General features: G+C 42.5%; 1 protein-coding gene across 2 annotated transcripts in view; it reads right to left on the bottom strand.

Moving 5' to 3' along the window:
• CCAR1 (cell division cycle and apoptosis regulator 1) overlaps positions 1-17083 on the bottom strand; it is a 43289-nt gene extending 26206 nt beyond the window's left edge. The window contains exons 1-6 of one of the 2 annotated variants that reach the window (XM_054033373.1): positions 16968-17083; positions 15105-15222; positions 3550-3722; positions 2802-2846; positions 1715-1741; positions 465-658 (exon numbers count right to left, since the gene is read on the bottom strand). In XM_054033373.1, the coding sequence (XP_053889348.1) occupies positions 465-658; positions 1715-1741; positions 2802-2846; positions 3550-3722; positions 15105-15177 (512 nt within the window). In that variant the 5' untranslated portion in view covers positions 15178-15222; positions 16968-17083. Of the gene's footprint in view, positions 1-464; positions 659-1714; positions 1748-2801; positions 2847-3549; positions 3723-15104; positions 15223-16967 lie in introns of both variants that reach the window. The other variant, XM_054033372.1, reaches the window with a different exon arrangement.
• Positions 17084-27152: the final 10069 nt, after the last annotated feature.

Genomic DNA, 27152 nt, shown 5'->3' with positions numbered 1-27152 from the left:
AAGAGGAAAAGAAGTGGGGGGGGAGGGGGGCGAGCGCGCCTTCAAATTCCATTAACTTCTGTCTGAAAATCCAGTGGAAATAATGCCTGCTTCAGATGAGGTGTATACTTAGAGCCGTTAAATTCCCTTCCTGGTCCCACACCAGCAAAGCCTCAAATGCATGTGTTAAGACAGAGGAACTGCATGCTATGTTGGCTCCACTACTCCCAAGTTCTGCAGCTCCATGGTTCTCAGTCCATTTAGGTTCCTAGGAGCTTCCCACCATGGGGTTTTGAGTAAGAAAAGTCCATATTATGAACCTAGCATTAACAGCCACTATCCTACCCAGGCATCTGACTTGCACTGCTGCTAGATGTCAACTAGCTGCAGAAATGGTCCCCAGTAGCAGAGAATTTGTAAGCTAAATTCTGAAACATTGCTTAGTGATGACATCACAGAACATAGCTGCAGCCAAGTGCACTTGCCTGAGCTGAAAAAAGACATCTTCATCCACAAAGCCAAATGTGTCATGCAGTTTTGTAACTACCCCTGTGAAGACACGCTGCTTCTGTGGTTGGGTTTGCTGCTGGCTTGACCGCGGTGTTGGATAGGAAACAGTTATCTGTGCTGCTGGCTGAGGAGTAGATAGGCTCAGGCTAGTAGGCAGTGCAACAGTTGGCTGTAACCAAAATAAAACATCAAACTCTATAAGCATTCAGATCCCACTGACACAATTATAAAGAATAGCTACTTGAGTAAGGAAAAGCATCTTTCTAAAAACAAATACTTTATAAACAAGGGGCTACTTTTCAAAGCGAAAAGCACATACAAAGCCACACATTACTCCTAAAGGAAATAATTAACTTTAAAATAAATTTAGATGATTCCCTGACACTAAAGAACTCCAATCAACCTAAAAAAAGGTACACTGCATCGTTTTCAAAAATCCATAGCTCTTCAGCAGGGCCACCCACCATTAACTCAAGCTACTGGGTTACCTGGGACTGCATTCTTAAAGTTCCTCCACTCAGCCTACGGGTTTGATTCTGCAAATTAGCAGAGTGTGGAACTAACAAGATTCTTTTCTAACTAGTCAATTCAATTCCTTGTCTATTCATAAATACAGTCAGCAGAATGATGTGCACACAAGTGAATGTGACAAAGTCAGTATTCTGTTTTTACTGATGGTGGATTTTTAACACATTGTTTTGAAGGTCTAACATTGAAAAATCAACTACAAATACTTTAAAGAATTGTGGCATTTTGGGCCTGTCAATATCAGTAAGATCCCTTTAAAACAGTATATATGAAATACTGTTTCTAAAAATAAAGAGCATTAAATTATTTTCTCTTAAGTAAAGTTTCCCTAAACTGTCATATACTGTAAAATAATTAAAATCTTGAAGTCCAAGTTAAATTATTGTATGAGACAATATGCAAAAGAAGTTATTCCTTCTATGGTTGAATGATAAAAATCTTTCCTTTACCTTTATTAATAAAACTAAAACTATGCAAATTTTTACAGCTGGATACAATACAATAAAGCTGTACCAGTAAAACTTCTATCATACTGGTACAGCTCAGATACCACACATTGTAACAAGACAGTATACAGGCAATCCACCATTATCTGTAAAATACCCTTAAAATAAAAACAATTGCCAAGATCACAGATTTTACATTGCCCTATTACCTATGTCTGGAGATGAAGACCAAACAATACAGCCAAACTAACCTGGGTTAAAAGGGTCTGCTGAGGTTGCTGCAACTTAAATAAAAAAATTATAAATTAATTTTATACACTTAAAGAAACTGTACAGTTTTACCTTCTCTTTATAACTAAGAAAAAATAGTTTTTGCTTCATTGACTTAGTTATCTGAGTGGAAACAATTAATGCATTGGAATTCGGTCATTTCTATAGTCATATTCTGCATATCTATGAAAGTGTGTCCATTTATACATTTCATTAGGACCACAATTTCCAGACTTACTCAGTAATAGACACTTCAGTTTTCTTGATTGTTTCACCACCATAAATCACTAATATTTACGACATGTGATGGAGTGTCTCAAAAGAGACAGTTTGAGCAGCTGGGAAGGGTTAGGACTGTAATTTATCAATCCATGTATTCTCTCTCACAATACTGTAATTTCAGGTATGACAACAATGTATGCAACAGGGAACCTCTTTAGACAAAAGCATTCCAGCAGTTGATCTACATGGTATATTTAGAGCATGGTATTTATCATGGACCATATACAGTAGAACCTCAGAGTTCTGAACACCTCAGGAATGGAAGTCGTTCTTCATAACTCTGAACAAAACGTTAAGGTTGTTCTTTCAAAAGTTTACAACTGAATATTAACTTAATACAGCTTTGAACCTTTATGTAGGAAAAAATTCTGCTTTCCCTTTAATTTTTTAGTAGTTATGTTTAACACAGTGCTATACTGTATTCGCTTTTTTCCCCCGTCTCTGCTGCTGCCGCCTGATTGCATACTTCCAGTTTCAAATGAAGTGTGTGGCTGACTGGTCAGTTTGTAACTCTGGTGTTCATAACTCTGAGGTTATACTGTACATACATGGTACAGTATTTCAAATTCCCCATGGAGCACAAAAGGTAGACTCCTATTCTAGAGATTTTTCTCTATGGATGTGAAGTTAGACTCAAATTCTCTTTCATAAATAAAAACAAACTATTTACATTGTTTGTTTAAAGAAAATATTCAGTAAGGAGAAGTTTCCGGAGACTAATCCTGCAAAGACATGCACACTACAGTATAAGTTATTTGTGATGTACACAATAAGAATTAGACAAACCTGTTGTTGTACACTATAGAGCGTCTGCTGAGGTTGTGAATATTGCTGAAAAACATACAAGAGCAAGACAGCTGATGAACAGAAATTACAAGCCAGCTACTAAATCCCTTAGGAAACAAACAAATACAAAATCTAACATTTATAAATTGCCTTAAATCTGTTTTAGAGGACACACTGTCAAATTCGGTAATTTCTAATACAAAACTTGACCAATACAGTCCACCAATTACTCTTATAACAAAGACCTTCAGAATTAAAAATTCATCCTGGATCACCTTAGAATTCCAGTATCAGGGGGTAGCCGTGTTAGTCTGTATCTACAAAAACAACAAGGAGTCTGGTGGCACCTTAAAGACAGATTTATTTGGGCATAAGCTTTCGTGAGTAAAAACCTCACTTCTTCGGATGCATAGAGTGAAAGAATTAGAATTCCACAATATCAAACATCATCCATTAATCCTGCCACTCAAAATAATTAAATATCTAGGTCACAAAACATGAAATTATGTCAAATATTGCTAAACTATGCATTGTGGCTTAGTGAAGTATTTGGAACTTTCAATGTGGAGCTTACTGACAGTAAAACTCAGTTCACTAAAAATCGATCTTGTTTGTACAGGGAAGGCAAACACATTTTATTCTACCTGGTCCTCAAGTTAGGCTAGTTTAGGCTTGAAGAGCCAATGTTTTCTATATTACGAAGTTTGTGTAGTCAGCAGAACCACCCCTAAAACACAATGTTCTTTACCTGCTGTAATGCAGCAGCTGCAGCTGCAGCTTGTTGCTGCAAAGCAGCTGTCTGAGTTAGCTGATAGTTGGTTGGAGTTTGTGTAGTGAGGCCTGCTGCCGCCAATGCTGTTTGCTGGGTATATATTGTAGGAGAGGCTCCAAGCAATGATGGCTGCTGAACACCAAGAGCAGCTGAAAACAGAACAAACAGTTATGCATTAAGACTCATCATGGCAAGAAAAGGATCCTTAGTCTCAATGCTAGTGCTCTCTTCCCCTGGCATACTCCGAACTCTCTCAAGGGGTTGGGGCACTCCTGAATCTTGACTCCCAGGTGCCATTTCCTTCCTTCTCTACCTTAGATAACAATAAATATTTTAAAAGCAAGCCTTTAAAAATCACACTTTGCCTCATATTAAATCAGAATCCATAATAAATAGAACCCACACCCGTAATATTACAGTCACCAGGTTTCTATTCTAGCAACAAAAGAAGTTGCTGGAACTCATGCCTCTGTAACAAGCTCTTCTGCAGTAAGGAGGTTGGCTGAACTAGCAACTGCAATTCTGCTACATGGCAGTCCTTGATGCACCACTGTGGCTAATAAGACGTTAGTTGTAGAATTTTGCTGCTCATGATTGGCAAAAAGGTGGACAGCTTCAGCCTTGCAAGCTCTGCCCTGGTACCACAAAGTGAAAAATGTTATTTTTTGATGGTAGTTACAGAGCATTGACAGCCACCACAATTCTGCCAGACTGACAAACAGTGCTGTTTCAGATACATTTTTCTTGATGGAATCAAGAACACAGTACCACATATAGCATGCACACATACTGTCATGATTTAGCTCTGATTTAGGACAAAATTGCCTGTGACAAAGAGATGATGATGAAAGACGTCATGTTTTAGTAATGAGAGCACAAACCGAGATGTCATTACCAGCACAATGAATCTTAAAATATTTACTTATAAATTAGGGCATTTCAACCCCCTCCATACCAAATGAGCCCTTTGGATTATTCCTATTTGCTTGCCACCCACTATTCATAAATACAATCCCAAGAAAAAGGAGCAGTTTAAAATACTCCGTAACAGGGTGACATACTAGCATCATATTGGCTATCCTGCTAACGTCTCTTCTAAAGTTAGAAGGAGGTAAGGAGTTTGATTTGCTAGTTTTTTTAAATAACTTATGTAATTTTAATTTTGTCACATTAATAGCTTAACTTCCTTCTTTCCGTGGATTTTTGCCATTTTTTAATAGCTGGATTAATATTTCATTCTGTTCTGGGTTTTGCTACATGAACCAGAGACAGGAGAAGTCCAGAACCAGAGGGAAGACATCCTAATGGGCCCCTCCATACAGCTCAATGAGATTTCCTAACCACCTTCCCTTCCCCCAATCTTAATGCAGTAAGACCCCCAACAAATATATATGTCCTTTAGTGAGAGACGGGAGGAGTAACCTGGAGATAATGGGTAGAGAGCTAAGATTTACTTAGGGATAAAGAGGTGAGAGATAGCTATTCTTTGTCTATTTTCACTAGAGTCCCCCCTTTTCTGTTTCCTCTAAGGTCTTAGCATTGTGGTCTGTATGCCTCATGCAGCTCCTGGATTGCTTTGATAACTCCCAGAAGAGTATCGATACATCAACCAATCACTTTCCTGGGCTACTCTCAGTGTTACTGATGACAGAATCAGTCGCCAGAATTGTTACTGGCGAGAGCACAAGAGCATGGTGGAATTCTCCTTGGATAGCCAAATGAATTGATACTGACAGCTACATTACCTAAGCTTTCATTCTACACTAGTACTGAAATGGTCAAACTGAACTGGTCAGGGTTGAAGCAGTTGTAAACCTTGCTGTAGCTCAGGGGCGGGCAAACTTTTTGGCCTGAGGGCCACATCAAGTTTCCAAAATTGTATGGAGGGCAGGTTAGGGGAGGATTTGCCTCCCCAAACAGCCAAGTGTGGCCTGCCCCCACCCCCTATCCGACCCCTCCTGCTTCTTGCCCCCTGACCGCCCCTGGAACCCCTACCCCTGACTGCCCCCCGCCGGCCCATCCAACCCCCCCCCCCGACCCCTTCCTCATTCAACCCCCGTTCCCTGTCCTCTTACCGCCCCAACCCCTATCCACACCCTGCCCACCACCCCGAACTCCCCTGCCCTCTATCCAATCCCCTGTTTCCTGCCCCCTTACCACGCTGCCTGGAGCATCGATGGCTGGTGATGCTACAGCCGTGCTGCCCAGAGCGCCAGGACAGGCAGCCGCGCCGCCCAGCTGGAACCAGCCACGCCACCCTGCAGCACAGAGTACCAGGTCAGGCCAGGCTCTGCAGCTGCGCTGTCCCACCCCAGGAGCTCGCAGTCCTCTGCCCAGAGCATTGTGCCGGCAGCGGACTGAGCTGAGGCTGCGGGGGAACCTCAGAGGAGAGGCTAGGGGCTAGCCTCCCAGGACAGGAGCTCAGGGACCTGGCAGGAGGGGCCTGCAGGCCGTAGTTTGCCCACCTCTGCTGTAGCTAGTGCGCTTATAATGGTACTTAGAATGTTTGCAAGCACTTTCACGTGTTGACACAAAGTTCCATGAGCATGAACTAATGCTATAAATGCCAATACTTTCTAGTGTAAACCAATCCTAAGAAAATCTAACTAGCAAGTTTGTGAAACTCACAGGATATTTTAGTAATTTCTATTATGTAAATTTGAAGGGCAAAACCTGAAATTGTACCATTGTAATTTTTTAAAAGAATTGCATCTTTGTTGATTTTAGTTAAATTTTGTTAATCATTTTGCCACAACACCACACATGCTGGTAAAAGCAGAACAGAAGAAATGAAACTGAAAGAACTACCTCTGTAGAGAACACTGTTTCTACTCGGAAAAATAATTCACGGGTTCCAAAACTACTTTTCAAATCTACATTACGGATGCCAAATTACAGCTCACTAATCAAATACAGAAAGAGGAGGCTAAGTTTGCAGAGTGGAATTAATGGGATCTGAAGGGAACCATATCCTCCTTTGAGCTTGTCTTCTAGGCTTGTTATGACAGTGAAGATGTATATAGGAGGGAAAAAATATACAGCAAAAATAAAAAGGAATCCTCAAAACTACAAAATATTATCTAAAGATTGTAGAGATGAGCAGACCAGGCCAGAATCCATTTAACTTTTCATAGATGTAACAGTCTTAGAATTTTTACTTAAATTAACAGAATTGTATATTTAAACAAAAGACCTCATCTTCACTTCATTAAGCAAGTAGTGAAGTAATAATTCTAAATTTGTAACATTACAATCATTTCCTTATTAATAAACCAGACTAAGTCTTTGCTACAAGATGAAACAGCAGAAGTTGACTGAGAAAGGAGAAATAGATCTATATTTGCAGAATGCCTGTGTGACCTTGAGTGTCAAGGTAGAAGTCTCTAAAAACAGCAGTGTGTTAGGGCTATGCACGCATGCCCTCCTCGTGGGACCAAAAATGTGATCCTAGGATTACTTAAGGAGCCCCAGCACAGCCGAGTTCCTTTTCACGAAGAGCCTAAGACTCGAAAAGAAGAGGAAAAGTGCACATCTAGATAAGAAATCATGTCAACTAACTACATTTACTATTAAGTAGCTTCTCTTTCTCCTTCAAAAATCTCACATACAGAGTCCCACTTATTGGACATTACGTAACCATAAAAGCCCATGGAATAACGATGGTCTTGTGGTTAAGGCACTGGATTGGTAGTCAAGAGACCCAGATTCAATTTCTAACTCTGTCAAAAACTTCCTTTGTGACTTGGCCAAGTAATTTAATTTGTGTCTAAACATCCCCCACACCCTACCCCTCTGAAGTGAAAATACTACTACTCTCTTTCAAGGGTTTCTGTTGAGATTTATAAATCTCAAAGACAAAGAAATTTCTCATGCATAAAGGCTACTGCCTTAGATTTACTGGAGTTTCAGTTTAGATACTGAGACATCTGTACCCTTATAGTAGGTCTGTATGTAAAGTGTTCTTCAGTTAGACAACATCCGAGTAAATAAAGACTGTATTCTGTGGAATTCTCTCCATATGCTACAAATAGTGTGTGAGGTCTACCTAAAGGTAACTAAGAATATATTTAAAATGTAGGCTGCATAACCATCTACCACCACAGGTAATTCTTGAGGATTTGAGGGGGAAAACAAGGTTTGATTTAGGTTTAAAAACAAAACAAAAAAAGACCAGATTTTTTTAAGTCAGAAATTCAGGATGGTGACACAAGACGTTCTTGTTTATATGGACCACCATATAAAGACCTTGGATTTCACCCATTCTCCCTGTCAATAACAAATCATTCCTTCTAGCTATATCAAGAGAAACTTCAAATGGCTTAAATAGTGATCCCATAAAGACTGTGACCATCACATCTAAAGATCAGGAAGGTAGACGCCTTAGTATTGTTGCAAGAAACTTCTAAGGTAACTAAAGCTAAAGAAGAATCTCTATTTCATTTGACTGTGCATTTGACAGTACTTTTTTTGTACAGTCAGTTTCAGTTTCCCCTGAGTATCAGAGGGGTAGCCGTGTTAGTCTGGATCTGTAAAAAGCAACAAAGAGTCCTGTGGCACTTTATAGACTAACAGACGTATTGGAGCAGAAGCTTTCATGGGTGAACACCCACTTCGTCAGACGCAACGACGTGGGTATTCACCCATGAAAGCTTCTGCTCCAATATGTTAGTCTATAAGGTGATACAGGACTCTGTTGCTTTTTACAGTTTCCCCTGAGAAGTCCAAGTTATTCTTGTTTATGTGGTTCTTTCTCACAGGACACCAGGAGAGAGAAAAAAAGTTTAAAGAAAATGTGTGTACAAAACCACAAAATATGGGAGAGACCCCAACTTCCAACAGTTTTTATTTATTACAGTTAATACTGTAATAAATAAAAGTATCAGAAAGTTTAACTTTATAAAAACATCCTAATGACAATAAGGAGACCCTTAAAACAAATCTTTTCAATAGCATGTGAAAACATGAAAGATACTGAATCAGAGATAGGGCTTCTAGGTTAACCTTTCTGACTGTCTGAGTATGCTGATTGAAGAAAAACATAAAATAAGTTGAATTGTGGACATTAACTAAGTACTACCCCAGCGGAGTCCACAATGAAAAAAGTTTCCCACTTCAGGGCACAAGTCTTCAAATAAGGTTTATTGGATCACCACCATAATTTTTATTTTATATTCAAAAAGGTAGCTAGAGAAGTGAACAAAGTACAGCAATAATGTACTCTCATTAACCTCTTAGTAAGGAGATGGGTCACTGATTTCTGCACCAGAAGTCTCCCCCCGAAATGTTGGCGCTTTCTTACCAAGTTACCTTGCATTACAATAAATCAAACCTCAAAGTCACAAATACATGGAAGGTTAAGGCCTGGACTGCATCAGATAGGATAGGGCACAGCAAAAGTAGCTTTTTTATAGCTGTCACTATATGAGATTACGGATTGTATAAGGCATCAACCAGGTGTAGAACACTGCACTTGAATTTGACGATCTGGGGGCAGATGTCCTCCAGAGATTCGTGTTAGTGTGGCAGCATATTCTTCCAAGATTTTGCCTGTCCATTCCAAAGTGATCTGAGTCATGCCAAGGTTTAACTTCATCCAACTACTCTTTATCCAGGTATTGATCTTGGCCATGCAGGCCTTGAGATAAGTGAATGATGGTGTTTGTATTAGCTATAAGAGAAATATCCACATATAGCTGGTATCTGACTCAGTCATCTTATGATTTTTCCCAGTAAAGTAATCTGTACTGCAAAACAATAGCTTCTCAAGTATTTAGACTACTGAATGCTTTAATGAAAGTGATAAGACTGCCTTCTTCAAATAAAGTCTTAGCAATTTCTATTAGTAGGGGGTCCTAGATGCTCATTACATGTTCCAATTTCACCCAGATACTGAGTTATGCAATCAACCACATTCTCAGTGGGGATGGAGTCATAAATCTGTGTCTCATCACCATATTGCAGACATTGCAACTCATGTCTCCTCCCAACATCACATGCACGTTAAGCAAAAGGAGATGACAAGATGGGACCCCATAGAACCACACAAGAGCACCACCAGAGAAGGAGAGTGCTACTCGAGAGGAAGAGTGACAGTCCATCATCAAGAGCACCCTCAGATGTGCCGACAATCACTACCAACAATGTACTCAGTTCTCATCCATAGGCGGTCAACAGCCACAAAGGACATGGGTCTTGAGCACAAGTTGATGGATGAACTACTCCCAAAACCCTCCAGGGAGCGACACTGATTGAAACTTAAGCAGAGAAGACTTGCCATTTACCCCCCCCTACACATATTCTTCCCCAAGCGAGGAAGCCAATCTTAACCAAATCAGCAATGGAATTGGCAAATTACAAAAGTTACTCAAGTTCTGTTCTTTTAAGATTTCTGGATTTAACTTAGAATGAAAGGAACTGCAGGAGAGTCATACAGGTGCTCCTGACTCTAGAATACATGCAAAAGCATCTTTCAAAGAATCTAAACCTCTATGTCCTCTTGATCAAAACAGAAAGGAATATGAATTCTCTTTAGAGGGAAAGCGATCTAATGGAAATGTTCACCACTTTTGAAATATGCAGGCTAACACTGAAGACCTGAGAGATCAATTATGCTGAGCAGCGTATAATTTGGAATGAGGCTGTCCACCGTGCTAGTTCTCCTCCCCAGAAGATCATAAAATCATAACAATGTAGGGCTGCAAGGGATTTGAGAAGTCATTCAAGTCCATTCCGCTGCACTGAGGCAGGAACTAGTAAACCTAGACCAGTCCTGACAAACGTTTGCCCAACCTTCTTTTCAAAAACCTCTAATAGAACCTCTCTTGGAAGCCTATTCCAGAACAGAACTACCGGTATAGTTATCAAGTTTTTCCTTACAGCTAACAAATCTCTCTTGCCACAGATTAAGCCCATTACTTCTTGTCCCTACCTCCAGAGGGCACAGAGAACTGATTGGTGTCCTCTTTATAACAGTTCTTGGCATATGTGAAGACTTATCAGGTGTCTTCCCCCACTCCCCTATCTTCTTTTCTCGAGACTAAACATGTCCAATTTTTTTAATCTTTCCTCATCGGTCAGGTTTTTTAAACCTTTTACTTTTCTTGTTCTTCTCTGGATGCTCTCCACTTTGTCTCCATCTTTCCTAAAGTGTGGAGCCCAGAAATGGATACAATACTCCAAATGAGGCCTCACCAGTGCCCAGTGGAGTGGGACAATTATCTCCTGTGTCTTACATGCAACACTCCTATTAATATACCCCAGAATATTAGTCAACAATGTGATGTAGTTGCAGAAAAGGGTCGTTCAGTGTGTGATCCACTATCAACCCCAGATCCTTTTCAGCAGTTATTCATCATTTTGTAGTTGTGCATTTGATTTTTCCTTACTAAGTGAAGTACTTTGCATTTGTCTTCATTGAATTTCATCTTGTTGATTTCAGACCAATTCTCTAATTAGTCACTGTCATTTTGCATTCTAATCCTGTCCTCCAAAGTGCTTGCAAAAAACTATTCCCAGTTGGTATAAAAGCCCAAGGTTCAAGATGAGGTAGAGTGCATCACTGGCAAAGCTGGGTTGTCCAAGCACCCCAAGATTCATTTTCCCATTGTCAATTAATATAGCAGAGAGGTTCACAAGGTGGATACACAGGGGCTGCCCCCTTTAAATTACCCCTCATTTTTAATTTATAAGGGGGGGTGTCCACGCTCAGAGGCTTGCTGTGTGAAAGGGGTCACCAATACAAAAAGTTTGAAAACCAATGATCTAGCACAAAGCCATAGTGTTAAGATTAATTAGAAAAAGAAAAACTTTCAAGTCAAAATCAGATTGTTCCAGGTTCAAAGAAGTTTATAAAAAAAATCTGGCTTCACTGGTTATCTACAAATCTTGATTCTGAAGATGGTCCCTACTAAGGGCTGCAGCCAAAACCTAAAGGGTGTCACAATCACTGCAGATGAACAGGAGGAAACCCTTGCAGGCATTTACGGGAAATGTCCAGCACTATTACCAGGATCTGCAAATATGCTTGCATCTATGAGACTCATTCAAGATTTTCTGTAGTGCTCATCACCATAATATCTACCCTTAACCAACGCAGAAAGGCTTTAGTCCAAGTCTTGCAAACAACAGATGCAGGAAGCCATGAAACCAAGGATCTTTACTGTGTTGCAAGCTGCAATCTTGAGAGAGAAGGCTGCTGGAGAAAAGTTGCTTATAACTTTGCCAAACTTTAATAGTTTCAGTTGAAAATTTCTGTGACAGGTGTCTCCTCTTTCAGAGAATGAAGATGGGGGAAACACCTTATTTTGACCACATTACAAAGTCCTTGGGACCTTCTCTTCAAAATACTAGCACTTCCATGCTTTGGAGCAGGCGCTTGAAATTTGAGAGGTGGAGGCTTTTGAGTTTAGAATGTGCCTTTTGCCCTCCCCATGAAAATCCACCCATATTTGGCCAGGTTATAAGCCTTTGAAAAAATTTTCAGTAAAGGCTTACTAGAATTTAACAGCTAAACCCTGGAGAGTCCATTCTCACTGAGCATGTTCAAGTCTCTCACCTCTCCTTGTGTTGACCAGTTTGTTCATGCACCAACTCCAGAGTGACTGAGCATGGTCCCTCACCTCACAGCTCCTTCAGCTCTGTGCATGCACCTACCCCATAGAGCAACTGAACATGTGCCAGGCCACTTCCCTGCAATGGAGGCTCTGAACCAGGGCAGGGCCAAGCACTATAACAAGGCAGAAAGTCTCTCTCCTGTGCTCCCAATGGCTCCCGCTGCTGGCAGTCAGAATCCATCTGATTCAAATGGAAGGGGGACAAGAGACAGCAAAAGGGAAAGGAATAAATAGGAACTGCCACTGGTTTGGCATGAGACAAAGACAAGGAGACAGGGAGCAGAGCTGGGAGAGTCTGAATGGAGCGGGAGAGAGCTTGGACAAAGAGATGGGATGTGGAACTGCAACTGGCTAGGCAATGATGGGGATGAAAAGCCTAAAGACTGGTGATTGGGATGTGGTAGGCAAAGAGAATGGGATTGGAACAAGGAACCTGGTATGGGGAAGAGAAAGTACCAGGACAAGTTGGAGGGGACAGGGCAAAGGGGGTTAAACTTCAAGAGTGGGGAACAAGCAGAAAAGTCTGTGCTCCCCAGAACACATTCCCCTATAGAGCTTGGGATGGAACCAAAGATTCCTGATTCTCAACATTCCTCCTGCTGTCAGCAAATACTTTGCCAATGGGTTTCACAGTTATACCATCCCCCTCTACTGTTGCTCCATATAGAAATATTATGTTATCTTCTATCAGTTACTCCATTAGCTCAAATGGCATTGGTCTGCATGATGGAATTAAAGGTTCCAAATGTGATGATCCACGTGGGTGTCAATATACTGCCATGTGATGGAATCTGTGTTTTCAGTTTGCTTTTTTAATAAGCCAGGAAATTACATACAAAAAAGATACTAAGAACATTATTAAGGTTGCAAAGTCAAGCACTCAAAAGTTAGGAAATGCTCCAATTAAGATTGTTTGTGTAACCTTAATTTGGCCCCCTAGTGAATATGCATTAGGAATGAGTCTTCACTTACATGATCACATACTATATTTTTTCACAGAACCCCTGCCTCATCCAGTGCACAGGATGGACCTGCTCAGAGGATGAATTAGGACTGTTTAGTGAAGGAGACTTGTCTGCAGAATTCCTGCCTCATTTGTTACAGAAGTTGGAAGATGAGTAACATATGACAGGTGATGGCCGAAAGAGAAAGGTTTCATGATCAAGATAGTTAAATGCTGCCTTGGAGAACTGAATTCTATCCCTGCCTCTGCCACCAAGTTCCGTGTGATGCTAAGCAAGTCTCTTAAACCCAACTTTTCAGAGATGGTCACTAACTGTTTCTTATCGTTTCTGGATGCCCAGCGTGAGACCCTGGAATCTCATTTTTATAAAAGTGCTGAGCACTCTCAGCTGCAGCTGAAGTCAATGGGAGCTGTGCTTGAATATACAGTCACCTATAATGCTAAGTACCTTATAAAATCAAGTCCTAAGCATCTCAAATTGAAAACATAAAATTAGTGCATACTTTTGATCTTACTCGATGCCTCAGTTTCCCATCTGTAAAATGGGGATGAAAATACTCTCATTTCACAGAGCATTTGGGAGACAAATTAATTTGTGTTTATGAAACACTCGGATATTATACTGATGAGTTTCACAGAAAAGCCCATGGGAAAATTAATAATTCTGTCTTTAGAGCAGAGGTTGAATAGTGTGCTGTAAAAAAGGCCTAAACTAAAGCCACACACTGAATAATGGGAAAACAAAATATTGCTTATTTGCTCATTAACTGAGCATCATCCATCCTGCACATTAAATGAGGCAGGGGCTCTGTGGAATGAAATAGTATGTGATTGTATCAGAGGGGGTAGCCATGTTACTCTGAATCTGAAAAAAGCATAAGCTTTCGTGGGTAAGAACCTCACTTCTTCACTTGCATCTGAAGAAGTGAGGTTCTTACCCACGAAAGCTTATGCTCCCAATACTTCTGTTAGTCTTAAAGGTGCCACAGGACCCTCTGTTGCTTCTTACAGTATGTGATTGTGTAATTAAAGCCTGTATCATAATACATATGCACAAGGGGACCAAATTAAGGTTGCACAAGTAACCTTAATTCCGGCATTTTTTTTAACTTCCAAGGGCTTCACTTTGCAACCTTAATACTGAAATAACCCACAATGTTTAGTTCTGGAGTGCCTTTCTCTTCTCTTGGGTCCTAGCAAGCCCACAGTAACAGAAGTACCAAAACACTTGATTTCTTTGACTACTATATACCAATCTTCAGATTCACGTTGCTGCTTGGGAACCTTTATACTCCTTTATGTCTAGAAGAGATTCCACCTAAAATACAACCAGTTGACATAGCTTCAAACAGGTTAGCCTGCAATTTGATTGTGAATTGTACATCACATTAAGATAACTGGCCATGAGGACTGAAAAATACTCTTTTGAACATCAAGACAGGACTTGTGGTGCAGGGAACTTTGATAGAGGGTTCCAGTTTGCACAGAGAGTGCACGCACATCCCACAAATAGGAATCTATACAACCGATTCTCAAAGAAGAAGTACTTACAATATACAAGTACATTCAGTAATAAGCAAAAAGCAAACACCCATTGTATAGATATGTGATACTGGTTGAAGTTTCCTTAAGGTAAAACTCTTAGGATTTCCAAGCAGTTATTCCATCAGCCTTTACTAATCCTTTTACATTTTATCTTGAGTGACAAATTACCATTGTCAAAATGCATTTTACACAACTTTGGATATAAGTGACTTGATACGTTGTTCACTAAGATACCTAATTGATTACCATTATTATTTCATTCAAATCTAAGACAGTCAACCTTTAAATGTTAACTGACTTGTTTGGTAAATATTCTGTTAGCACTATATCATTCTTAACTCTGCGTAACAGTAGAATCTGCAATTCAATTAGATGTCAGGGTTCAAACATTAAATGATGTACAAACTGACCTGGTTGAGATACTGCAGTGGCTGTAAACTGAGTAGCCCACGGGGGATTCTTTTGTCCTCCAAACTGAGCCATGATGGAAGGAAAAATCCTCAGTGTTTTATCTCCTATAACTGTGATCTATTAAAATGAATAAGCAGCTACTGTTATAAATATTTCCGCTAATATTAACAGTATTTTAAAACATGTTCCACAAACTTTTAACTATTCCATTCCTAGGTCAAAGATTTCTTTTTATACATGAGTCTGGTGTTCAACATGCAAGGCTTTTGAGCTCTGTCAAATTAATGTGCAATCTAACAAATGATGGAATGAGATCTTAGTCTTATTGAGACACTGAAGAGCCCTTCATAGAATCATAGAATATCAGGGTTGGAAGGGACCTCAGGAGGTCATCTAGTCCAACCCCTGCTCAGGGCAGGGCAGGACCAATCCCCAGACAGATTTTTGTCCCAGACCCCTAAATGGCCCCCTGAAGGATTGAGCTCACAACCTGGGGTTTAGCAGGCTAATACTCAAACCACTGAGCTATCCCTCCCCCCATCTTGACAACAAAACTAAAACTATTTAGATGTACAGGAAAGGCTGAAAACTGAATTAAACTAAGGTTTCTAATGAGGTCTGGGGGGGATTTCACAGAAGAATAAAACATTTTAAATAAGCAACAAATCTTTTTTGTGCTCAGAGTCACTCACTCCCCAAACATGGTTAGTAGGAACATGCAATATATAAATTTTGGGCATGACTCACTTTTGCTTTGCAGTACAATTGGAACATTACACTCAGATATTTACACCTTTAAATAGGAAGGTTAAGATAGCAGTGAAGACACAGCAATTCTGCTTTTAACTAGAGTTAGGAGTTTAAGTTAAAGCCAGGTTGAACTCATGCTGCTAACTTGAGTTGCCTTCACTGCTATTTTAACCAGAGTTAAGAACACACTTTTTTTTTTTGCAGCGTAGACACCCAAAGTAAGGAAAAAGTGGTAAATCCAGTCAACATACAAACAGTTCTTGTGGCTTAGACAGAAAGCTTAAAAGCCCTCCCCCCATCAGCTAGAGTCATTACAGGAGTTATCTGTAGCTCCCCACCTGTACTACCTGGACTTTTTCAATTCAGACTATTTGTTAACTTGAACAGTCATTTGCAAAATGACTACAGCTTTAATACTTTCATTTAACTATGTATTTAATTACGTACAGACAGTCCCACTGATCTCTCAGGAATGACTCACAGACATATGTACAGGGTTGGGACGTAAATTGGTCTACCAAACATTACTATTCATTGCGATTTGCATTACAGTAGCACCATGGGACCCCAGGCATAGAGCAGAACCCTACTGCGGTGGGCCCTGTACAAACACAGGCAAGACAGTCGCTGCCCCGAGAGCCACCCCCCAGAGTCCCGCTAATAACTAAGGAAGAAAGGGGCACTACCCGCAACTCACAGTAACCACAATGCTCGAACCCCTAAATACCGAAGCCGGGGCCTGCAACCTGAACTGACACGGCCGCGAGCACGGCAGGGGCTGCTCTGCGCGCCCTTGTGAGGCGGCGGGGGCAGGTCCGAGTGATGGAGTCTCGGTGCGGGAAACTGAGGGCAGGTGGCCGTGAGGAACCTCCCGCTACACCGAGCGAGGCCAAAGGCCTCTGAGTGGTGGAATCTGCTCAGTAACGGCCCAGGCGAAGCAAGTGGCTTCGTGCAGCTCCTCCCCGCCAACAATGCGGGGCCTGAACGCGGGAGCCGGGCCTACCCCCAAGGAATCCCGTCTTGCCTAGACCGGCCTGCTCCAGGGGCGGGGCCCCCCACCCCATCGTTCCCTTCGGAGTCTCTCCTCCGAACCCCGCGAGCACCCCCCGTACCTGAGCCAGGCCAGGCTGGGCCTCACTGGAGCCATTTCAAACCCATCTAGCCCACACACATACGCTGCCGCGGCTCCCCACTGCGCATGCCTCCCAGGACGGAGCGGAAAAGAGCCACGGCGCCTACTGCTGACGTTAAATTAAAACGTGCGTCCCCGTCCCCCCCGCACGTGCTCCGCAAGCGTCTCCAGCGCCATAGCAAGGAAGACGTCGCTACTGCGCACGCGCCAAGAGGCGACCTCCGGGCGGGCTCCTGCCGTGGAGGTCGCGGTAAGAGGGCGTCGGCACTTGCTCTGGATGAGGCACGTCGCCGCCATCTTGCTTCGGGGCATATGGCTCAAAGGCCGACACTACCGCCATCTTGTTTTCGGGCAGAGGCTGGCTAGTGGTGCCAAGCGAAGCGAATCCGGCCCATTTCTCTCTCACGGGGACCCCGCAGGATTCTCCCTGGCTGTGCTGAATTTATTACACCTTTATGATGCTAGGTTAGATAAATGTCTATTAGGGATGGTCTAGGCAGTATTTGGTCCTGCCATGCGGGCAGGGGACTGGACTCAATGACCTCTCGAGGTCCCTTCCAGTCCTAGAATCTATGAATCTATGAATCTATGCCTCTTCCCTATCCACCTGCTCCCCCCCCCCCCAAGACTCCTGTACAAAGATCCCAGCTAAAGGAAACTCCAAAGGCTACATGACTTTCCTTGTTATTTACATGACTCATTACAGAACCTCAGTGTAACTATTCTTTACTAATGATGTACATTATTTCAATGCAAAAGTGATGAGGCACCACATCTGTGTGGAACTTTGGTACTGAGATGAGGAATATTTGAGAGAAATGTGCTTCATGAGCATTCAAGGTACTAAATGCTGCAGGGCTACCGTGCAGACGGGCAGATCAAGCTGCAGTTGTGCAGTGGGACTCCACTCCACACAAAGTGGACACACACTTCACAGCAGTTGTTGCTGCACCAGCACACAGGATCATTTGGGATAGAGGAAGAACAGAAACATGAGCGGGGTTATGAGTATATGCAACTGCTGGACAATATGTTCCATACAAATTATACAGATGTCTTAGCCTACGGGAGGGGGTATGTGCTAAGGTTTGACTTATATGGAGATTTCTTGCAAAAAGCTACTTGAATTGGGCTTTTGACGGAAGACAAGCATTTGCTTTTGGATGAAAAGCACCATAATGGAAAACCTGTCGTATGAAAAGAGATTAGAGGAGCTTGGGTTGTTTAGTCTGACAAAATGAAGGTGGGGGGATATGATTGCTATCTTTAAATATATCAGAGGGATAAATACAAGGGAGGGAGAGGAATTATTCCAGCTTAGTACTAATGTGGACACGAGAACGAATGGATATAAACTGGCCGTGGGGAAGTTCAGGCTTAAAATTAGACGAAGGTTTCTGACCGTCAGAGGGGTGAAATATTGGAACGGCCTTCCGAGGGAAACGGCGGGGGCGACGGACCTGTCTGGTTTTAAGATTAGGTTAGATAAGTTTATGGAGGGAATGGTTTAATGGTAAAACATAGTAGCCAAGGAAAACCAAGCAATGGTACGTAAATAGCATAATGGCCAACAAGGGCCAGGCTAGAGACTCTTGCCTACATGCTCGGGGTAGTACTGATCGCCATATTTGGGGTCGGGAAGGAATTTTCCTCCAGGGTAGATTGGCTGAGCCTCTGGAGGTTTTTCGCCTTCCTCCGCAGCATGGGGCAGGGATCACTAGCAGGAGGGTCTCTGCTGATTGAGGTCACTAAAATACAGGATTGGGGACTTCAATGGCAGAGTCCAGGGAAGGGTCATGTGGCCTGCAGCATGCAGGGGGTCAGACCAGATGATCATAATGGTCCCTTCTGACCTTAAAGTCTATGAGTCTATGAACAATGTAAGATACTGCTGGTCTCATTAAGAGGCTAAAAAGGCATGGATCTTACAAAAGCAAAATTTTACTCTTAAAAAGAGTTTACTAATATTTTTTTTTTAATTGGAAATGGAGCAAAATCCATTTAAAAGGCACAGTGTCACTAGAATTTTTCCCTGAGGGCATATTTTGGCTTCATCCCAATGAATCATGAATCATTCCACATTCACAAGTGGCACAAACTGCTTTATGTTCTGGCAGAGTAACTAGAATCAAGCAACAGTCCACAAAGTACTCTAGAAAAATATAGAGTTGAAATAAATAAATTATCTCATTAAGGTTCAAAGAGAGGCAAAGTTATACTTAGAACTTTATTTATATTGCATTTTAGCTACTGAATACATTTGATGATTTAGAACGATCTTTACATTGTTAAGCATAGTTCTATAAATTTAAATTCTTTATTCATCCTACTATACTTACTCAATCTAATCCTTAAGTAGTCTTGTTGAAGTCATCTATCTTGTGTGAGTAACTACTCAGTCCAAATAAAGACTGCAGAGCATGGCCCCAATATAGTTGTTACAGTTCAAGAGATCAAGCCATGTTTACAAGCAACACTCCCTACCATGCTCCTCAGTTATGGAGCATCTAAATGTGCTTATGAAGCATCATAATAAGAAGTCCAAATATTTCAGCTGAAAACTAGCTGTGCCATGGGGTATGCGATTATAGCTGTTTACACTCACAGAGTTCCCTTACTAAGGGAGGGATAGCTCACTGGTTTGAGCATTGGCCTACTAAACTCAGGGTTAAGAGTTCAATTCTTGAAGGGGCCACTTAGGGATTTGGGGCAAAATCAGTACTTGGTCCTGCTAGTAAAGGCAGGGGGCTGGACTTGATGACCTTTCAAGGTCCCTTCCAGTTCTAGGAAATTGGATATTAATTACTGCATTTTCTGGGCTACTAGTTTTCAGTGTGCTAAACTAGCATCTGTGGAAGGAATGCCTCTTTTTTGTCAGTGTGAGGAGCAGTATCAGATCAGCACAGTGAGGGGCTGGTAACCAGAGAGGCAAGACAGAGGGGTAAGTGTGGGGACTTATGGTGACCTGGCAAAGAATGTACAATAATTAATAACATAAAAAATAATTGTAAAAATACACATAAGAGAAAAGTGGCTGGAGTTAGAGAACAAAATATTGTGGGTTGGCGAAACAGGAAGAGGATCCAGAAGAAATACAAAAATGAGCTCTGAGCATATTTGCAATGGTTATAGTCATACTCTACCTGAGACAACAGGAAATCAAGATTGCAATTCCCCTTAAACCTCTAAATCAGTGGCTCTCAATCTTTCCAGACTACTGTACCCAACTCAGGAATCTGATTTGTCTTGCATACCCCCAAGTTTCACCTCACTTAAAAACTACTTGCTTACAAAATCAGACATAAAAATACAAAAGTATCATAACACATTATTACTGAAAAACTTACTTTCTCATTTTTACCATATAATTATAAAACAAATCAATTGGAATATTAATATTGAACTTACATTTCAGTGTAAATATACAGAGCAATATAAACTAATCATTGTCTGTATGAAATTTTAGTTTGTATTGACTTTTCTAGTGCTTTTTATGTAGCCTGTTGTAAAACACTGCACGCTGCCCTTGCCTGCGAGTACCACCCCCGAAGCGTCCATTGGCCGCGGTTCCCTGTTCCCGGCCAATGGGAGCTGCAGGGAGCGGTGCCTGCAGGCGAGGGCAGTGCACGGAAACCTTTCCCACACCCAGGGGCAGTAGGGAGTGGTGCCGGCCACTTCCAGGAGTGACGCGGGGCCAGGGCAGGCAGGGAGCCTGCCTTACTCTGCTGAGCCATGGGGCTGGCAATCCCGCGGGCTGGACTGAAAGTCCTGATGGTCTGGATTTGGCCCACGGGCCATAGTTTGCTCTCCCCTGCCCTATGGTGCACCTTAGAAACTTCCAACAGGTTTATTTTTCAGGACATTTAAATGCTGATATGGAAGACCTAAGAGTTTAAAACCATGTTTTGTCATGGCTTGTATGGCAGTGTCGCTAAAAGCTGTGTAGTGTACACATAGCCTCAGTGCTTCTACCACCCCACTCCATCCCAATTTTATCATCTGTAACCCTAGGCACCCTGTGTTCAGACCTAAATACTACTGCAATGATATTTGTACACAATGTGCCTTGTGAGGTATCATCTGAAAACTAATAACTCACTCATCAATAATATCATTGTGAAATGTATGGAAGAATGCTGTGTGTGGAATCATGGATACTCAGTGATATTATGCTTTACAGGCTGTGACTGAAAGGTGTTTAAACTAGACACAGCAGGGAGTTAATAACAGTTTTTTTCTCTTACTTAATTGGCCTCTCAGAGTTGGTAAGACAACTCCCACCTGTTCATGCGCTCTGTATGTGTATATATATCTCCTCAATATATGTTCCATTCTATGCATCCGAAGAAGTGGGCTGTAGCCCACGAAAGCTTATGCTCTAATAAATTTGTTAGTCTTTAAGGTGCCACAAGTACTCCTGTTCTTTTTGAGGTTTTCTAAAGACAAAGCAAAGAGGCCAAACGAGGTGTGGCCCAATTCAATGGGCTATTAATTTGTAGCTGAAGTTGCACAAAGATAACATTTACATTGTAAATTGGAGCAGGAAGCATCACATTGGAACACAGCAGGGGACACCTTATTCAAGATGGAGTTGCTGCCCCCCGAGAAGACAGAGACTGAACCCCAAAGGCTTAATGTGACTGTACATATTGGGGTCCAGCAGGGTGGTCACCTGCTCCGGTCTTAAAGGGCCTAAAACAGCCCAGGAGAGGGCTGTGGCGGGAAGCAAGTAGTTCCCAGGCTGATTGGGGAAGCAGGCTCAGCTGTGGCCATGCCCCAATCAGGAATCAGCTGGCCCTCATAAGAGGACAGTGGGCCAGAAACACTCAGTCTCTCTCTTGAGGGAGAAGGGTGAGGCTGTTGGGAAGCTGAACAAAATACCTGAGGGGAGTAGGGCTGGGGAATAGGGCAAGGAAGCTCCTGTCTGGAAAAGCCCCAGCCTGTGACCTTGTCAAATGCCAGAAAGGTGCAAGGGTGCAGACCAGGGTAGGCAGAGGCAACTGGTCCAAACCCCCCTTTGCCTATGGTGAGTGGCTTTTACACTGCAGTCTGCCCCAGTGAGTGGGGTCTAGATGGTGATTGGCAGTACCCCAAGACTGAGGCAAGGTGGGGGTTCCCCTGGGTGGGGAGGCCCTGAGAGTGGGTGTACCGCCAGGGGGCAGCACCTGAGGACAAGGGGCACTGGGTTCAGGAGAGACATGGGGGCCAGCAACAAGTGGGACACTGGCTTGCAGAGGGCCTCTGGATCAAAAGAGCTAATTCCCAAGATGACTGACAGGAGGTGCTGCAGTGGTGAGTCTCAGTGCATTACATGACCCTTGAAACACAGGCAGATTTTGAGATATGACACACAGAAAGACTTTGGATTATCCTTCATCTAAGGAGACAAGGAAAACCAGCACCTTGGACTCTGTGGAGCCTGGCTATGTAAGCCAGCTATTGCTGGGAAAGGTAGATTGGTGAGGAAACAACTTCAAATAAAATCTGTAGCTTTTAAAGTTAGGTCTTAGCATTAGAAACAATATTTTTAATTTGTAACTATTTCTATCTTTATTCCTTCTATTTTGTATCAATTAACCTATGTCCTCTTGTTATTAAACAGGTTTTATTTTTATTATAAACCAACTCAGTGCTGTGTTTGAAGGGAAGGATGTGTTTACCTGACTAATAAGCTATAATATACTGATTATTTAAAAGAGCAGCTAGCAAAATGAATATCTTCTGTGACTGCCCAGTGATAGAGGCTATGCATTGCAGAGAAATGGCTGATGTTCACTAATTGTTAGCTGATAGGCCAGGTTTGAGCCAGGAGAGCCTTGAGGAGTTTGCTGCTAAGGAATACAGTCTCATGTAGCAGGAAGCTACACAGTCTAATCTCCAACAAAGCTAAGTCATACTGAGACAGAGGTAACAGTGGCTTAGAGCTCTGGGTGTTCCCAGCAGCATGTTACTGTCCCAATACAAATTGGAGCTGAATAGAAAGGGGGTGGGGTTGAGGTGGATGGGGGTTACACCTCAATTTGCCCCAGGCCCCCAGCCCTGCAGGGGCCCCCATGAGAGTTTTTTGGGGCCCCTGGAGTGGGGTCCTTTACTTGCTCCGGGGCCCCCGGAAAGCTCTTGCAGGGCCTGGGCCCCTGGAGCTTCTTCTGCTCCAGGTCTTCGGCAGCAGTTCGGCGGTGGGGGGTCCTTCCGCTCCGGGACCTGCTGCTGAAGTGCCCTGAAGACCCGCGGCGGGGGGTCCTTCCGCCCCAGGACTCACTGCCGAAGTGCCGGGTCTTCGGCAGCAATTCAGCAGCAGGGGCCCTCTGAATCCTCTGGGCGGCCCTGGGGTTACATCCTGAAAGCAGGAGGGAATTCATTGGCTGAGGAAAAGTTAGTCACAGCAGTCCTTTCTTCCTTGGAAGATTATGGAAATTTTTACTGTCTGTGTTCCTGGTATCTGGCCTCTCCCCACACTGAGCCAAGCTGCCCAAGCTAGGGGAAATGTGAGTGGGAGAAGGATGCATTTGAAGAAACACAGTGAGGTGTCCTTTTGCTGTCAAAAGGTATGGGCTCTGCGGTGCTCATCTGAAACCTGACAAAATAAAGTTGTGATGTCTTTCCTTCTCCATTTCACTGTTAGGCAGGCATGGGACAGGATTTTCTGGTGATGCTGCAGTGTAGGAGAGGGTGGGGGGCTTTCTTCGTTTGCATCTCCCTTTGTATGGAAACGCCATATTCATCTGAGAATATAGGCAATTCCCACTCAAATTGCTTCCCAGTTGTGTAAGCATATTTCAGCAACTACCTCTGACCCAATGGAATACAATTGTATCTAAGGTAAAAAAAACTACTATAGACCTGATACTACAGCTTATTCACCAAAACATATTTTAATATATACTGGTTCCTACAGATGCTAATAGTAATGGGCCTTATAAATGCTGATTGCTCCTGGGAATGGAATTCCCTTGGTCTATTCCTACATTAGCTCATATGTTTTTGGGAGTGCCCCCATATCAAGAATTTCAGGTATGAGGTGGGTCAGAGGACCAATTTGATATTGGTTACTAAGCTGGAGCCTTCCCCCTTAAATTTAATTATTAGATATGTCCTTGATAGGTGAAGATTATGTGGTAACAAGGCAGCATGGCTCCAACATACAGCTGTGGTAGCTTAAAAAAATTAATCCTGCAAAAATGGAAAAGTTGATCCCCACCAAATATTGATGCCTGGCTTGGTGATATGGCTAATCTTACAGCTAACAAGTGACTGTCCCTCCACAGAATGGGAATGCCTGACAAATTCAAAGCAATTTGTGCTGACTTTTTAGAGGTCTATGATTAAGATAAGATAAATATGTTGCTTCCCCTCCCCTCTCTATCCTAATCCTCTTTATTTACTTTGTGTTGTGGTGAATCTTGTATTTTGGCATATTTATTGTATTTGGAAAAATTAATAAATTATTTTTTTGTTTAAAGACCTCACAGGTTGGTGTCAAGGACCAGCCCAGTTAGGAAAAGCACAGCAGCTGGCCTGTTCCCTGACTGACCCAGTTGCACTGCCTTAGAACTCTGAGTGGCCACAGCCCCTGACCCACTGCTGGGTTAGCAGCACTGCTCACAAGCCTGGCCCCCAGAGCAATTCAGTGGCTACTCAAGGTGTACCATGCCTACAGCTGTACTTGATCTTGGTACAGCCCTTGTTCCAGTCTCCTCTCCTCTTGCTTCAGACTTCTAGCTTCAGCCCCTTGCTCTACCTCTGGATTAAGACTCCACTTGACCCTCCAGTTCTGGTATTTGGCTGGTCTGTCCTCATACTGATCCCTGTCTGTCTTTGGCTTACAACACTGATTTACCCTCTTTGGCTCTGGCTTCTGCCCTTCCAGTACTGACCCTCAGTTTGTTTTCTGGACTCTGCCCACCCTGGATGCAACTCTAACTGGTAGGCTAAATTCTTGCCTTCACCACTAGGCCTGATCACCCATGGCATAATTAGCAACAGTTGGTCATTAAATCAATCTTTAATATCTTCAAAATGTGCCTTAAATGTTGTGACATACCAGGGCACAATTCAGATCAATGTGTAGCTGTCTCACCCCTGCCCTGCAACCTGGGGTTTCCTTTACAATGTCTTGCTACTATAGCTATCAGCATGAAAATCATGCCCAGCTATAACTGTGTGTGGTGCAGTCAGCAAGCCACACCTTGCGACTAGTAGCCTTAAAGATTACTACAGGGTGACTCCCAACACACTCCCAGTCCCAAAATTTTCCTCTAGAAATTTGTCTTATACAGCCTGCCCTCTCTTGGACAGTATAAATATATCAAGTCTGTTATTCCTTTCAAGGAATCATATGCTCACAACTTGTTACCCCAAAGGGGGTTACCTAGACATTTAATCGTAAACACACTGGATTAGATAAAACAGTAAAACAAGTTGATTAACTACAAAGAGATTTTAAGTGAGTACAAGTAATGAGAATTCAGAAATGGTTACAAGAAAAATAAAGAAATCTCTTACTAGTGCCTAACAAACTCTAATATATTGAAGCAAAACTTCTCACCATATACTTCCAGCAAGATTACTGACCAAACTCTTTCAGGTCAGGACCTCTACCCCAGATTTGAATAGCTGCTTCCAGAGAAGGTAATGGGCAGGGAGGGAGACAGGGTTCCTGGGGGTTGGTCTGTCACTTTTTTGTAACTTCAGTTCCCCTCTTGAAAAGCACTTCCATCGGAGAGACAAGGAGCCTATGTGGAAGGAAACTCCATGGTGTTTCTTTGCTAAAATGTAGATTTTAAGACCCTGCCTGTTTTCTTGCCAGAGAATGGCCACTTAGCAGGTAATGGTCCATCAGCCTTGTTTACACCTGACTGAGGCATCAGCTTGCCCTTTGTGGCTGAGGAAGTGGTCTGCCCACTCCCCAGACTTGTCTGGAAAATATACTTTTAGTCATGTCAGCTTATGTTTTATAACTTCATGTATAATGCTGCCACATGCATTTTGCCATGATATTATTACTTGGGGAATTCTGCACCAAAAAATTAAATTCTGCACACAATATTTTCAAATAATGCAAAATTATGCATATTTTATTTATCAAAATAACACCATATAATAACCAGTTTCAATTATTTTTGGTCATTTATTTCAAAATACCTGTCAGCAAGTATGTCTGTAATAATACAGCCAACCAAAAAGATTCAGGAAATGTTTTTTGACAAATAGATTCCTTCCTAGGCATATTAATACAGAACTCTGAGTAAAAATTCATTTAAACTACAATACAGAACCATATTTCCTGCACCCTTCAGAAGGAGTGCAAAGGCTGGGGGGAGTCAGGGGTAATGGAGGAGCTGAGATAGAGAGAAGTAAATTGCTGGGGAAAAGCCAGCGTGTGAACTGGGAGGGGGGTTGGGTATGGGTGGGAAAAGTATAGAACAGGTTTTTTGGGGAGGCAGGGAGGGATTGTTAGGGAGCTTCCCCCCTGGCTGACCCATAGTCTCTCCCGTTCAATCAGGCACATCTGCCCCAATCCCCATGTGCCCTTGCACCCCCTGTCCACGTGTCCCTCTATCCCCACTCAAACATCTACTCCTTCCATCCCCATGTGTCTCTGTGCCCTCACCCAGCCACTCCCCTCTCCCTATGTAGCTCTGCACTCCCTGCCCCATCACCATGTAGCCCTGTGCCTCCACTCCCATTCAGCCACTGACCCAGTCTGTCCTCCCCCACTAGCCCTTATGAGTACCATCTGACCCCTCCAGCATGCCATGATGTCTATCTCCCCATAACCCCTGTCACCTGAGTTGGCCTGACAGGCACTGCAAAAAAGGCAGGCTCTTTCTCTTCCCTAGCTGGCTAGGAGCTGCTGCTGTGTTCTATTGCTACAGTACCCTCTGGTGGGCAAAAGGTGGAACTGCAGCAATATTTCAGGAGAAGCTTTTTCTGCACAAAAAATAAAATAAAAATGTGCATGGCTCATTAATTATGCACATGCAATAGCACAGAATTCCCCCAAGAGTAATACTATTGATCAGCAATTTGAGTGTTAAAAGGGTACCTCAGAAGGCAGACCTTGTACAAACATTATTATAGTAGTGTGTAGAGCATGAACATGGGTATATTCTGTGACAGATGTCTAGATAAATCTTATGGGCCTTTGTGCTTTATAAACACATAG

The sequence above is a fragment of the Malaclemys terrapin genome, chromosome 7 (genome assembly GCF_027887155.1).
Source record: "Malaclemys terrapin pileata isolate rMalTer1 chromosome 7, rMalTer1.hap1, whole genome shotgun sequence".
Classification (NCBI taxonomy): domain Eukaryota; kingdom Metazoa; phylum Chordata; order Testudines; family Emydidae; genus Malaclemys; species Malaclemys terrapin.
Note: the sequence above shows the minus strand (reverse complement) of the source record. Positions and strands in the feature narration are given on the sequence as shown.